Genomic DNA, 16413 nt, shown 5'->3' with positions numbered 1-16413 from the left:
TACATACCATACAAATTTTTCTTAGTCTGGATAAGTTAACTCATTAACTGTCATGACATAGTAATGTTTCCAATAAATTGTTACATGAAAAGGTAGAACGTAAAAATGTTAGCATGGCATGATCTCATCTAAGAAAGAAAGAAAAGAAAGAGAAAAACATTCTAAGGAAATGGTTCTCAAATACTCATGTATCAGAGACACCTGGAGGACTTCTTTAAACACACTGCTGGGCCCTACCTGCAAAGTTTCTGAGTCAGAAGGCCTGGGATGAGGCTAGAAATTTCGCATTTCTAACAAGTTCTCTGATGTTGTTAGCCTGGAGACTAGACTTTGAAAACCACTGCTGTAAGGAAATATGCCAAGATTCAGCGGTTACCTATGGAGAGTGGATCTAAGGACAATAATTTTTAATGCTGCATAATATTATTCTATATTTTCAAATGTTGATAATAAAAAGATATACTTTTCACATCCAGAAAAATGCATTAGTATAAAGAACAGGGAAAAGTCAATTTTTAAAATATGTATGTATCAAGAGTCAAGGCTTCCTTTCATGTAAAATTCAAAAACAGACAAAACTAACCTATGATGATAAAAATCAGAGTCTTGGCAATGATTTTTAGGCTATGACACCTAAAGCACAATCAACAAAGTAAAAAGTAAATAAGAGGATTAAAAAATGCTTCTGGGGCTTCCCTGGTGGCGCAGTGGTTGAGAGTCCGCCTGCCGATGCAGGGGACACGGGTTCGTGCCCCGGTCTGGGAAGATCCCACGTGCCGCGGAGCGGCTGGGCCCGTGAGCCATGGCCGCTGAGCCTGCGCGTCCGGAGCCTGTGCTCCGCAACGGGAGAGGCCACAACAGTGAGAGGCCCGCATACCTCAAAAAAAAAAAAAAAAAAAAAAAAAAATGCTTCTGCACAACAAAGGAAACCATCAACAAAATGAAAAGGCAGGGCTTCCCTGGTGGCGCAGTAGTTAAGAATCCATCTGCCAATGCAGGGGACACAGGTTCGAGCCCTGGTCTGAGAAGATCCCACATGCCGCAAAGCAACTAAGCCCATGTGCCACAAATACTGAGCCTGCGCTCTAGAGCCCGTGAGTCACAACTACTGAGCCCATGTGCCACAACTAATGAAGCCTGTGTGCCTAGAGCTCCTGCTCCACAAGAGAAGCCACTGCAATGAGAAGCCCGTGCACCGCAACGAAGCGTAGCCCCTGCTTGCCACAACTAGAGAAAGCCTGTGCACAGCAGCAAAGACCCAGTACAGCCAAAAATAAATAAATAAAATAAATTTATTTTTTAAAAAAATGAAAAGGCAACCAACAGAATGGATGAAAATATTTGCAAATCACCTCTCTGATATGGGGCTAATATCCAAAATATATGAAGAACTCACACAACTCAATAACAAAAAACCAAATAATCCAATTAAAAATGGGAAAAGGACCTGAATAAACATTTCTCCAGAGAAGATATACAAATGGCCAACAGGTATATGAAAAACGCTCCCAACATCTTTAATCATTACAGAAACGCAAATCAAAACCACACTGAGATACCACCTCATGCCTGTTAGAATGACTATTATAAAAAGGATATGAGGGGCTTCCCTGGTGGCGCAGTGGTTGGGAGTCTGCCTGCCAGTGCAGGGGACACGGGTTCGAGCCCTGGTCTGGGAGGATCCCACATGCCGTGGAGCAGCTGGGCCTGTGAGCCACAGCTGCCGGGCCTGCACGTCTGGAGCCTGTGCTCTGCAGCAAGAGAGGCCGCGACAGTGAGAGGCCCGCGTACCGCGATGAAGAGTGGCCCCAGCTTGCCACGGCTAGGGAAAGCCCTCGCACAGAAACGAAGACCCAACACAGCCAAAAATGAATAAATAAATTTAAAAAAAAAAAAAAAGCATATGAGGTAACAAATTTCTGGCCAGGGTGTAGAGGAAAGGAAACCCTTGTGCACTGTTGGTGGGAATGTAAATTGGTGCAGCCACTATGGAAAACAGTATGGAGGTTCCTCAAAAAATTAAAAATAGGGCTTCCCTGGTGGTGCAGTGGTTAAGAAACCGCCTGCCAATGCCGGGGACACTGGTTCGAGCCCTGGTCCGGGAAGATCCCACATGGCGCGGAGCAACTAAAGCCGTGCGCCGCAACTACTGAGCCTGTGGTCTAGAGCCTGCAAGCCACAACTACTGAAGCCCGCATGCCTAGAGCCCGTGCTCCGCAACAAGAGAAGCTTCCGCAACAAGAAGCCCACGCACCGCAATGAAGAGTAGCCCCCGCTTGTAGCAACTTGAGAAAGCCCACACGCAGCAACGAAGACCCAGTGCAGTCAAAGATAAATAAATAAACTAAATTTTAAAAAAAATTAAAAATAGAACTAGCGTATGATACAGTAATTCCACTTCTGGGAATGTATCTGATGGAAACAAAAACACTATGTGAAAAAGATATCTGCTCCCATGCCCCCACTTTTCCTAGAAGCATTATTTACAGTAGCCAAGATCTGGAAACAACCTGAGTGCTGAATAGATAAAGAATGGATAAGGGACTTCCCTGGTGGCACACTGGTTAAGAATCCGCCTGCCAACGTAGGGGACACAGGTTCCACCCCTGGTCCGGGAAGATCCCACATGCCTCAGAGCAACTAAGGCCGTGAGCCACAACTACTGAGCCTGTGCCCTAGAGCTGCACACCACGACTACTGAGCCTACGTGCTGCAACTACTGAGGCCTGCACCCCTAGAACCCATGCTCTGCAACAAGAAAAGCCATCGCAATGAGAAGCCCACACACTGCAACAACGAAAAGTAGCCCCCGCTCGCCACAACTACAGAAAGCCCGCACGCAGCAATGAAGACCCAACACAGTCAAAAACAAATTAAAAAACAAAAAAGAATGGATAAAGAAGTTGTGGCATTTACATAAAATGAAATATTAATCGGCCATAAAAAAGAAAGAAATCTTGTGGAATCTAAAAACAACAATAACAAAACCAAACTCAGAAAAAAGAGATCAGATTTGTGGTTACCAGAGATACAGGGGGTGAGATGGGGGGATTGGAGGAAGGTGGTCAAAAGGTACAAACTTCCACTTATAAGATAAATAAGTACTGGGGACATAATGTACAACATTGATGACTATAGTTAACACCGCTGCAAGGTATATCTGAAAGTTAAGAGAGTAAATCCTAAGAGTTCTCATCACAAGGGAAATTTTTTTTTCCTTTTTTTTGTATCTGTATGAGATGATGGATAACTAAACTTGCAGCAATCATTTCACAACATATGTAAGTCAAGTCACTATGCTATATACCTTAAAGTTATACAGTGCTATATGTCAATTATATCTCAATAGAACTGGAAAAATTTTTTTTTAATAAATCAGAACAGGAGTTGCCTATGGGGGTGGAAACTGACCAGGTGAGGTCACCAGGAACTTTTCAGAGTGATGGAAATGTTTCCTTGACTGGGGTGGTAGTTACTCAGGTGTATACATTTATCAAAACTAATCTAATTGTAAAATTAAGATCTGTACATTTCTCTGTATGAAATTTAACTCATTTAAAAAACACTATAGCCAGGAAAATATAGTGTTGTTTATACACATATAATACAACATCATATATACACACATATACATGATACCTATAATCTTAACTATATAAAACTGGTATGTGCATAAGGCTAATCTGACCAGATAATAGCACAGCAAGTGAAAACAAGTAATTCAGAAGGAAGGCAGGGGTTTTAAATTTTATTTCTATTTTCGCTGTTATAATATTGTTTGAGCAAGAGATTTTTAAAAAGTTAACAAGAACTCAACTCTTATTTCATTCATGCTGCTGGTACTGTGTGCAACATTTCCAGGAAATGGTCTAAATCTTGCACCAGGAATTCCTGAGGACCAAAGCAGAGTATCCATACAGTGCCTGTGAGTCTGCTGGGCCACCAGATCCCCATCAGGACTGAGGCACTCACTCCCCAAGTGCCCAGGAGTGCTGGCTGTTGAGGGCTCCCAGTTACAACTCCCCTCAGGCCTTGACCTCAGCCTAGGACACCACTCACTCCATGTTATGCCCCCTCCTCAGACACTTGCATCAATGACTGTGGCATAGGTGGTCCCGCCACACTTTGGACAACTCTGAAGGATCATCCCAGCTTCAGAGATTCCCAGGGATTGATTCTGCTGCCCTCACTCCCTCAGAGGTGTTGTTGCTGAGAGCAGTTCCATAAACCTACACATAAACTTGCAAAAGCTTGGGACAATTGCTTTCCCCATTGAACAAAAGGCACCATTTTGTAGGCTGAATTTCCATCACATCAGCCTGGCTAACAAGGCAAAATGAACCCTACAGCCAAAGCATTATGCCGAAAGAAAGCACAGAATGGCAGAGGATGGAGAGAAGAATTAGGAATGTACACCTCTGTCCTGTCTCCTGGAACACATGAAGTCCACAGGAAATATCTCAAGGCTGAGTGAACAGGGACTTCCCTGTTCCTCCTTACAATGCAGGGGACTTGGGTTCGATCTCTGGTCAGGGGACTAAAGATCCCACATGCCATGGGGCAACTAAGCCCACATGCCACAACTACTGAGCTCGTATGCCTCAACTAGAGAGCCTGCGTGCTGCAAACTACAGAGCCCACGAGCCCTGGAGCCGGCGCACCACAACTAGAGAGAAGCTTGTGCACCACAACAAAGAGCCTGAGCACCACAACGAAAGATCCCGCATGCCTCAACAAAGATCCCACGTGCCGCAGCTAAGACCCGACACAGCCAAAAGTAAATTAAATAAATAAATAATAAATAAATCTTAAAAAAAAAAAAGACTGCGTGAACAAATAGGTACTATACACCTATCTCTTTCATGGTGCTTATCATATTGTAATCACAGCAGAAGATCATTTGCATGGAAGGTCTTAGACCTGCTCCATTCTGATATTACAGTAGTTCTGGAGTTTCGATATCTTAATGCCAAAATTTGTTTAGTTTGACAATGATCAAACTAAAGTCATTTTTACCTGCCACAGCAGATAAATGTTCAAAAACTGTCACAATTTCTGTAGCCACAAGTCCATTGCAATGCCATGGCCATTGTCTATGACAATCTACCTCTGGGCAGCCATCACCAGTCATTCACAGTCCACCAGATCACATCACCTCTTCACAGTACAAAATGTTGTCAGTCTTTACAGTGGTGTGATTTTTGAGTGATAACTTTTTTTTTTTTTTACTTAAAAAAACTTTTTTGACTGCAGTAAAATACACATAAGGTTTATCACCTTAACCATTTTTAAGTGTACAGTTCAGTGACATTAAGTATATTCACATTGCTGTGCTACCACCACCATCTATCTCAGGAACATTTTCATCACCCCAAACTGAAACCCTGTACCCATTCCCCAGCTCCTGGAAACCTTCATTCTACCTTCTCCCTCTGATTTTGACTGCTCTAGGTCTCTCATATAAGTGGAATCATACAGTATTTGCCCTTTTGTGACTAGAAGATTTCACTTAGCGTAATGTCCTCAAGGTTCATCCATGTAGTAGCATGTGTCAGAATTTCATTCTTTTTTTAAGCCTAAATAATATTCCATTGTTTCTATAGACCACATTTTGTTTATCCATTCATCCATCGATGGACACTTGAGTTGTTTCCACATTTTGGCTACTGTGATTAACGCCGCTATGAACATTGTTGTATAAATATTTGTTCAAATCCCTGCTTTCAATATCCAGAAGTAGAATTGCTGGATCATACGGTAATTCTATCTTTACTCTTTTAAGGAACTACCACACTGTTTTCCACAGTGGCTGTACCATTCTACATTTCCATTAACAGTGTACAAGGGTTCCAATTTCTCCCCATTCCCACTAACACTTGTTATTTTCTGTTTTGATAGTAGCCATCTTAATGGGTATGAAGAGATATCTTATCATGGTTTTAATTTGCATTCCTCTAGTGATCTGTGATGTTCAGCATCTGTTCATGAGCTTACTGGCCATTTGTTTTTCTTCTTTGGAGAAATGTCCTATGTCCATTTTTTATTTAATATCTTTATTGGAGTACAATTGCTTTACAATGGTAAGTTAGTTGCTGCTGTATAACAAAGTGAATCAGCTATACGTATACATATATCCCCATATCCCCTCCCTCTTGCGTCTCCCCCCCACCCTCCCTATCCCACCCCTCTAGGTGGACGCAAAGCACTGAGCTGATCTCCCTGTGCTATGCGGCTGCTTCCCACTAGCTATCTATTTTACATTTGGTAGTGTATATATGTCCATGCCACTCCCTCACTTCATCCCAAATTACCCTTCCCCCTCCCTGTGTCCTCAAGTCCTTCTCTATGTCTGCGTCTTTATTCCTGTCCTATCCCTAGGCTATGTCCATTTTTTAATGAGGTTGTTTTTAATGCTGCTGTTGAGTTGTAGGAGTTCCTTATGTATTCTGGATATTAACCCTTTATCAGATAGATGATTTGCAAATATTTTTTCCCATTCTGTTCATTGCCTTTTCACTCTGTGGCCTTTGTTGCACATAAGTTTTAAATTTTGATGTAGTCCAGTTTATCTATTTTTCTGTTGTTGCCTATACTTTTGATGTCATATCAAAGAAATCACTGCCAAATTCAATGTCATGAAATTTTTCCCCTATGTTTTCTTCATTTGCAAGTCAATATCCAGTTTTCCCAAAACTCTTTGCTGAAAAGACTGTCCTTTCCCCATTGAATGGTATTGGCACCCTAGCTGAAAATCATTTGACCATATATATGAGGGTTTGTCTCTGGGCTCTTTATTCCATTGGTCCATATGTCTGTCTGTAAGTGAATGACCACATTTAATATCCTTTTAGAACAACTCTGATGTTCAGCCTCCCAGATTAAAGTCTTCCACTGAATCTGTTTCCATACATGCTCTTCCAAAAGACTGTACACTTCTTAGGAGCCAAGACGATGTCTAGTTTTGTAACCTCAGTGCCTGGCACTATACCTGGCACATAGTAGGTGCTCCAAAAATATGTGTCCCAGATGTGGCAAGATCCCGGTGGGCAAGTTTTGCTCATCATATGCCCACCTTGAATGGGGACTCAGCATTTCAATGCATTCTCAAAAGAGATTAAACTCCGCAACACATTAATAAGCAATGTCTATTTTACCAAAGAATTGTTGGGGAGGCAGAAAGGAAAGTTTACACTGCACATAGTGGGACAAGATTTCATAAAAGTTCCTTTAAATATTTTTCTTCTTTTCCCTCAAAGTCTTCTCCCCTGCAGTTAGTTCATTTTTGCTCCTTCTCTTCCTCTTCCTTTTTCTCAGCCTCTAAAAAATATGCTCTATTGTCCCAAAGCTATTCGGTTCTCAGCCTTAGAGTACCAACCCACTCAACCAAATATGAGCCTGGTGGTTAGTTAATGGAGCAGAACCATCTATATATTGTTCTTCAAGCTTAATGCTTAGGAACTCATCTCACCCCCACCCCAAGCAGCTGATCAAAGTGTTCACCCACCTACATACGTCTCCTGAAATGAGGAAGGACAGGCAGTCCTAAGCGAGGAAAGAATCTACTGCGAAGAAAATAAGACTTTTTTCCATTGGGTTACAAAGATATATTGAGTGAATGAGTTGAGACTATCACTATCAAGCCTCAGTCAATGTCAAGATACAGATGCCTGCCAGAAGCTGCAGTTCCACCTAATCCTAATCCCCTCTCCTGCAGGGCCCCAGTCAACCACTCTTCAGTGGGTTCCTCGCTTAACAGAAACCACAGCAAAGCTCTCAGCCTGAAATAAAGAGCCTTCTGGGTCACTAAGGTGTCTCCTAGTGTGCTTTCTCTGGCTCTGTGGGTCTCTACTTCCTAAGCCCACCTGTCTTGCTGGGCCCTCCTTTATTGGCATCCAGGCCCCACCTGTCTTCCTCGTCTCTGACCCATGTAAGTGCTCTGACCGTTATTACCTCCCTGGTATAGCCTCTAGCCCACTCTGATCTGTCTACCAGACATGGCCCTCTTCCACCCTAGATCCACTGCTTCGGTTCTTTCCTGAAACCGGATATTGAGCTTTTCAGAGAAATAGGAGTAGGATACAGAGTAATTCTGTTATTTAAACACTTACTCTGTGCTGAGTGCTGTGATTAAGAGTTCTTAACCAGCATGTTTGGGTTGAATGCTGCTCTGCCACTCATAAGATATGTGACCTTGGGCAAGTCACTTGACCTTTCTGTACCTTGGTTTTCTCATTTGGAATATAGAGATAATAATATTAAATAATATAGCAAATGCTCAATTCATGTTCATTGTTGATATTATTATTATTACTGCTCACATGCATTGGCTTCATTTAATCCTCACAAAAATCTTGTAAGGTAAGTAGTATTCTCCTCTGACTCATAGGTTTTACGAAAGAGGAAACTAGAGTTCGGAATGAAGTGAGTAACTTGCCCGTGGTTACAGAGTCAGTAAGTGGTAGAAACAAGATCTAAACATGGATCTGTTTGACTCCCAGACCCCATGCCCTTGCCATCGTATCAGACCTCCTCCAAAGGCAACTACCTCCAAAGAGTGGTCAAGCCTCCTTGGGGAAAAGAAAGAGACAAGAGGTCAGCAGCTGGCGCAATTCAGGGAGTGATGTAGAGAGGTGGAATGAATATTAAACCAGAGTTAAAGTAAGCAGCCCCACTTGGTCACTCACTAAGTGCACACGCAACCAGTCTTCAATACCTTCATCTAGAAAATGGGAATGATAGTACTGTGTTTATAACAATAAAAATAATTAGCCCTGTGCCGGGAGCAGTAAATTGGCGTGTGGTATAAGTCATGTGAAAGTACTCTGCATATTGTGAAATGTATCACAAATGTAAGACTACTATTCAAAGTCAGTATGGGATAGTGGAAGAGAGTCTTTGGAGTCAAGAGAAATGGGGTCACACTGCAGTAGCTGGGTATCCTGGACAGGTTATTTCACTTCTCTGAGCCTCAAGGTCCTCTTGAATAGGGATATATCAGACTCTGTCACTTGGAAGTGACAGAAAACCCAACTCAAACAGACATTTGCATAAAAAGGGAGTTTTTTCTGACTCAAGTATTTGGTTTACAGTTGAGGCACACAAACAGTGTCGCCAAGTCACAGGTTCTCTCTTAACCTCTTAATTCTATTCTCTGCATTGTTTCATGCTTCCTAAATTGTAGGCCCCCCATACCAGCACATCAAGACTACATCTAACAACCTAAACAAGAGCAAAAAAACTTCTTTCTTCTGCAAGTTCTGTAATTAATCCTCACTGACCTGGCTTGGATCACGTGATGAATCCCCGGACCAACCACTGAAGCTAGGAGATAAGAATATTCTGATTGGGGGCTTCTCTGGTGGCGCAGTGGTTGAAAGTCCGCCTGCCGATGCAGGGGACATGGGTTCGTGCCCCGGTCTGGGAGGATCCCACATGCCGCGGAGCGACTGGGCCCGTGAGCCATGGCCACTGAGCCTGCGCGTCTGGAGCCTGTGCTTCACGGCGGGAGAGGCCACAGCAGTGAGAGGCCCACATACCGCAAAAAAAAAAAAAAAAAAAAAAAAAGGAATATTCTGATTGGCCAGGCCCTGGAATAAGAGTGGTGGGATGAGCCCCACTAGAGCTGAGAATGGGGAAAAGGGAGCGGTGCCCCAAAAGACAAAATGCTATTGCCTGAAAAGGGGGGAATGGATGCTGGGCCAGCAGCAACAGCTGTCTGTTACAGGGGATGCAATGGCCACCTCATGGAGTTGTCTCTAGGTTTAAACGAGCCGTGTATATAAGTAGGAGATTGCGATGATCGTAGAAGAAGACAGGGCTCTACGAAGTAACATCCAAGCTACTGAGAAATCAGTCTGATGAGAACAAAATCAGTGCCCTGATGAGGTCAATGGAAAGTCCCAGGATAGGCAGTGAGGTGGTGGAACCCACACTGGACTGGTGCTGGGGCAAAAGTCAAGGTCAGCCCCACAAGGGGTGAGGTTTAGGGCTCAGAATGGGCAGGTGATGAGATGTGGTTGGGATTGTGGCCAAAAGGCCAATGCTAGCAGAGCTGTGCCCCTGGCTTTCGGTTGAGTGGACAGCCTGTACCCCTAAAAAGGCCAGGCCCAGCAGGCAAAGGAAACCATAGCAACCACAAGTTAAGGAAGGCAGATGAAAAGCTTGTAAACACAGCTTCCAGCCATGTGGCATAGCTTTGGGCTCCTAGGAGACAGCCACATAAAGACCAGTCTGGCTCATGGCGACCAGGCAAAGGGGACTATTTCTGGACTCAACTGTGGGCTGACGCAGTCTGCAAACTAGACAAGCAAACAGGCAGCACAAACAGACATCACTACTACAAAACCAGAGTCTCCATGTAGCGCACTTCTAGTTGCTCACGTGTGCGGAGCAGCAGGTTGGCTCTCTTGGCCCACACCATTTCATGCCCCGCTCCCCTTCCCTTCTCCATGAAAACTCTGACCCAGCCTCAGTGCTGGGTGGAAAGTGACTGTTTATAGAGTGGCGGCAACTGGGAAACCTACTAAGAAGCTCTGTGTTTCTCTGTCATAAATAACCAGCTGTCTCGTGCAATTTCCTGAGCTGCACAGCCAGCAATGACAACCTGCCTTTCCATGCACCATCAGGCAGTGATTGTGGGTCCTCAGCATGATGCTGACAAGTCCATTTTTCAAGGCCATGGCCAAGCCCGCTTTTCACTACTGGAGAGTTAACCGTAACTCTGCAATGCCGGGTATGACAGTACCCACCCAGAAAAGACATTTAATAGGAAAAAAAATCTGTTTTTTCTCCAATCTGATGTTCCAAAGAGAAAAATCAGCAAACTCTTTTTTTCCTGATAAATCCTTGAAATTTTAGGTGCACAGAACCCAAACAGTAACTATGGCAACACAAGCCACTCCAATAAGACTAACACAGATTATTTCCAGCACAATAGCCTGGCTTGTGCTCAGAAAGCAGAGGTAATGTTGGCTGAAAGCAATTCCTGAATTGGTGGGGGGGATAAAATCCTCCGGCAGTGGAAGCTTCATGCTTAGGTTTCTGGTTTCAGGCCCCTAGGATTCAGTGGCAAGATGAATTAACTACTGGATTAATATCTTGCCACTCTACACTATTGAACTGGCAGCCTCTTCACCCTCTGCTTGGGCTTCTTCACTTCCAACCACAAAGCCAGTCAAACCCCAGGACTCACAGTGACAGCAAAAAGAATATGGGCTGTGAAAAGTACAGAATCAGGCAGTTTGAACAGACGTTAGGGATCACCTGGACTGGGAGCCTCTTGAGGTCAGGAGAATAGGCTACGTGTTCTGCACAGAGCTGAGGACCTGACCCAAGGTGGGTGAAGCTCTGTCTAACCTCATCTGTTTTACAGATGAGGAAACCAAGAGCCAGGACTTGGCCATGCTCACTCAGAATCAGGAGATGACAGGGACTCCTGGTTAAGCCCACTGGCTGTAGAACAGGACAGAGTGGGGTCTGCATCATGGCTGTTAGATTCTGGGCAAAGTCACTTAACTTCTTTGAACCTGGGTTTACTTAAGAATAACAATAATTACAATGATAATAATAAGGCCTACCTTTTAAGGTTGTTATAGGAATAAATGAAGTAATCCATGTAGATCCATGTAGTATATTTAGCATACAGTAGGGGCTCCCAATATAACTAATACTATTATTATTAATGGCAAAGCCAGAACTAGACCAGTTTCCCCCCCAGAAGACTTGTGCATAATGCAAGAGGAAATCCAACTTCATCTTAATCTGTAGGACCACTTCTTTCCATACCCCATCTTCTTCTGACATAAACCGACCATTTAACCAATTCACATTTAACAATCTTTCCTTGTGCAGTGGTTCTCAAACATTTTGGTGTCAGGATCCTTTTCCACACTTAAAAATTATTGAAGATTCCCAAAGAGCTTTTGTTTATATGGGTTTTCAAAACTATTTATTAGTCTATTTAAAAATAACAATAATAACCTCATTACATTTTAACATTAATTACATATTTTCATGAAATAGAACTATTTTCCAAAACAAAAAAAATTTAATGAGAAGAGTGGCATTGCTTTACATTTATGCAAATTTCTTTAATGTCTGGCTTGATAGAGAGCAGCTAGGTTCTCGTATCTGTTTCTGCATTCAATCTATTGTAATGAGTTGTTTGGACTGAAGTATATGAAGAAAATACAGTCTCACACAGATATATAGTTGGAATAGGAAGGAATACTTTATAGACTTCAGATAATGGTGAATTTTCTTCTTTGATAATCAACTACATCAAAACTCAGCAATTGTTAGTTTCTTAAAGATTAGTTGCATGTAGAATCTGAAACCATATCAGGGAACTCTGTTATATTAAATTCTATCGGCTTTCATGCACTTTGAATGGATTTCTTTTTTACCTATGCATGATTCTTTAACATCATGCATTGGTCATTTGGAAAATACTGGCTCACTGAGTTATGCAGACCTTCCAAATGTTGTCACATTTCACTATACAAGATCACATTCATTAACATCACTGCCAGTCTCAGGAGATAAGTCTTTAAGTGTTAGGAAGCTGTCAAGTTAATAGTGGAAGATATTCTAATTTTTCCTTGAAAGCTTGAATTTGATCTTTGATAACAAATACTGTCAGTGTTTTCCTTGACAGGCTAATTTCAATTATTTTTGAGAAATTTTCTGCCACATACCCAAGCTGGAGTAACTATAGTTTTTTGTTAAAAGATACTTTTTAAAAAGGTAAAACTGTAACTCTCATACAGATAAAAAACGACCACGTTAAAGATTTTATTTAAATCATAATGAGAGAATCAAGCAGATGTTTGAACCAGTTCAAAGGAGAAGCTAAAGAAGCACAAATTTATAATGAATAAAAGAATGTTGAAATGAATGCGCACATGGCACAGAACTGGCTTTTTCATAGAGGGGGATGGGGTATCCCTCCACCAGACACAAGTAATTTGCATATCTATAGAAAAGAATTATTTTGCATTGCTATCAGTTAACTACAACTTACAGAGTTGCAAAATAGCTCCATAGAATCCTAACCAGCTAAGTATGTGCTATACACAACGCACAGTTTTCCTTTGAAGGATAAACCTTCCCTACAGTCTTCTGTCACTCATTCTTTCGAGTAAAAAAATGGTGTTTTGTGAAACAAGCAGCTAGTTCAACTCACAGCTCAACAGTTGCACAAGCACTCTTCCTGAGACAATCATCCTACTTTGGTATGCAACACAAGTAACACTAGGAAAGATTGGTGCCACTGCCTTGATTTCTGCTAAGGTGCCAGTGGCTTTAGCCACCATCGCTTTTGCACCATTAGTGCAAATGTCAACATGGTGAAATGGCAAATGATAGTCTTAGTATTAATCTAAGGATATTTTTTACCTTGAGGACCCCCTGACAGGGTCATGAGGAATCTCAGGGTTCCGTGAATGTTCTAGAATCACTGCCCTGAAGTATGTTGTTGATCAAGGTAATGACCTAAAGAAGAATGAGCAAATAGCAAAAAGTCGGACATCTGCAAATTGAAAAATCAGACCTCACATGGGTCACTGCTTGGGGAGGGAAAAGCGATCAGTGAGAATCTGGGAACAGTGCCATGGAGTTGGGGGCATGGAGAATTTAAACAATAATAAAACCCACTAAAAGTTGGTATGCTTTGTTGTTAGTGTACTGGCAATTCCAAACAATGCCACTGATGAAATACTCCTCCCCACGTGGGCAGACCATTCGCATTGCTCCCCACTTGTTCACCACTGTCCAGAAGTACAGACCCAAGTGAGACACAGGAGCTCACTAGCATTAGAGCTGCAGACTGTATAGGGGAGAGACGGCAGCCATTCTGTTCCTATTCTTTTTAGTAACTGACAAGTAATCTGACAAGCATGGATGCTTGTCAAAATCCAAATTGATCAGTATCTTGATCCTCCTCTCCTCCCCAAAAATAAGGATTATAACTCTTCAACTTTAATCACATTCTCCCCAAATTTTGAACCATTATTATCATAAACTTCAGTTTTATCTTGGTTTTTTTAATCTTACAAGACATTGTTTTTGTCTTATAGAGTTGACTTTTTTATTCGTCCACAAATTTATCATTTTCTTTGCTCTTCATTCCTTCTTGCATCTCAGACCTTCCTTCTGCCTAAAGTATATTCTTTAGAATTTCCTTTGGTGAGTCTGCTGGTGATGACTTCTCACAGATTTTGTCTGCATATCCTCCTTTAAAAATAGTTTTGCTACATATATAATCGTATGTTCACAGTTATTTTTCTCTCAGAACATTTAAGATATTTCAATGGTTTCTACTATTGCTGTTGAGAGGACAACTGTCAGGAAAACTACCATTCTTTAAAGACGATCTGTCTTTCTCTCTGATTGCTTTAAGATCCTCTCTTTGTCTTAGTATTCTGCAGTTTCATTTATGCTATGTGCAGGTGTGGATTTCTTTTTATCTTACATGAGATTCACTGGGCTTCCTGAATGTGTGAACAGGTGTCTTTCAGCAACACTGAAAAATTCTCAACTAACATCTGTTCAAATATTGTCTCTGCAACATTCTTTCTCTCCTCTTCTTCCGGAACACCAATTATATGTGTATAAAATTATTTAATTCTATCTTCCAGATCACTTAATCTCTCATATTTTCCATCCCTTTGTGTCTCTGTGCTGCATTCTCAACATATTTTTTAGAACTCTCCCCCAGGTTACTGATTCTCTCCTCAATGTTGTCTAATTAACTGCTGAATCCATAATCTTTTATTTCTAGAAATTCTTTTTTTAATATACTTTGTCAGTTTTACAGTCTGATTCTTTATTTGTAATTTTATTTCTTATTTCTTTAAACATATTAAAATACTTCTTTTATATTCTGTGATAATTCCACTATCTATAGTCTTCATGAGTCTGATTCTGCTGTCTGTTGTTTCTGCTGGCTCAGTACTCATGTTGCCTCGCTTCCTTATGTATTTTTACCATTTTTGATCATGAGCTGAAATTTCTTAAAACTTTATCATGAAGAATTCCTTGAGGCCTGAGGAAGACAGGTTCCTCTACGGGGTGTGCATTTCGTTCTGCTAGGTACCTCGAGGATACTACTAACCTAGAATCACTTTGGTTGTGTGAATTCATGCTATAGATCCTTATAAGGATTGACTTATGATTACAAATTTTCAGGGAAGATTTTTTTTGACCCTCCACCCAGGCCCAGTCTTCAAGATAAGCAACTATTTTTATTCTTCAGGTGACAGGTTTATTTCTAAATCACCCTTGCACTAAAGTGCCTTTACAGTGAGGTATGGCCATTTGAGGTCCTCACTTTATGGAAGGGGTCCTATTAGACCCCTACCTTAGGCAGGTTCTAGGCTTCACTTTCTGTCTCCCCATGAAAAACTAGAGCTCAAAAACCAGCCAGTTCAGATGGGAACATACTGTATAACACAGGGAACTCTACCTAATGCACTGTGGTAACCTAAATGGGAGGGAAGTCCAAAAGGGAGGGGATACCTGTATGTGTATGACTGAATCATTTTGTTGTGCACTGGAGGCTAACACAACATTGTAAAGCAACCATACTCCAATAAAAATTAATTTAAAAAAAATCAGCCAGTTCAGCAAATATCTTTGAGGCAAAAGCCAGCTTTGGGGTTCTGCTTACTTTACTTACTTAGTTTTTGGTCTTTGAGGATTCCTTAATAACTTGCTGGCTCATGAACACATTTTTTAATGGCTTTTTATGTCATCTAGCACATTTAGTTGTTTTCAGCAGGAGGATCAGTCACGGTAAGCCATTCTACTACACTGCAAGAAATGAAAGTTTACATAAAAGCATGTGGTGCATAAATGATGATTTATCTGATGCAGTTTGGTTGTGTGGAACAGGAGTGACAGAGAGCAGCAAGGTCGCAGCTGGGTTTATACTCGAAAAGCTCAGCAGGGGCTAGCGAAAGAAGGGCCTTGAATGTCATTCTATATTTGAACTTTATTGAGTAGGTAATGGAGGTTCTTCCAACTCTGGACTACAAGATTCATAAAGTTTTTCATATACTAACACCTTAGGATTCTATTATTGTTTTCTTGAAAGTACTGTTTCTCAAAGTGTGGCCAAGTTCCACCTGCATCAGAATCCTCTAGGTAACTTATCAAAACTTGCAGATTTCCAAGCCCCATCCCGAACCTACTGAATCAGTATCCTCAGAGAAGGAAGGTGGGAAAGAGACCACTAATGGATTGGAAAATCATTTTAATAAGATAGAGCAAAAACTTGCAGAGCATGTCTCTTGCTATAAGGATGAGTATTATTTCATTAAACCTTTATTTAGGTGTTATAAAGTGTGTGTGTGTGTATGTATGTACCTGTGTGTGCACACACACACTGGGCCAAGCTGTAAAATGTATTTCATG

General features: G+C 41.6%; 1 protein-coding gene across 1 annotated transcript in view; it reads right to left on the bottom strand.

Moving 5' to 3' along the window:
- The window catches only part of SRGAP3 (SLIT-ROBO Rho GTPase activating protein 3), a 282947-nt gene extending 267141 nt beyond the window's left edge, over positions 1–15806 (bottom strand). Inside the window, exons 1-2 of the mRNA XM_081245040.1 lie at positions 15677–15806; positions 13396–13491 (exon numbers count right to left, since the gene is read on the bottom strand). Of these exons, the coding sequence (XP_081101166.1) occupies positions 13396–13420 (25 nt within the window). The 5' untranslated portion in view covers positions 13421–13491; positions 15677–15806. The remainder of the gene's footprint in view (positions 1–13395; positions 13492–15676) is intronic.
- Positions 15807–16413: the final 607 nt, after the last annotated feature.

Source organism: Mesoplodon bidens, assembly GCF_964165515.1.
Source record: "Mesoplodon bidens genome assembly, chromosome: 10".
Taxonomy (NCBI): domain Eukaryota; kingdom Metazoa; phylum Chordata; class Mammalia; order Artiodactyla; family Ziphiidae; genus Mesoplodon; species Mesoplodon bidens.
Note: the sequence above shows the minus strand (reverse complement) of the source record. Positions and strands in the feature narration are given on the sequence as shown.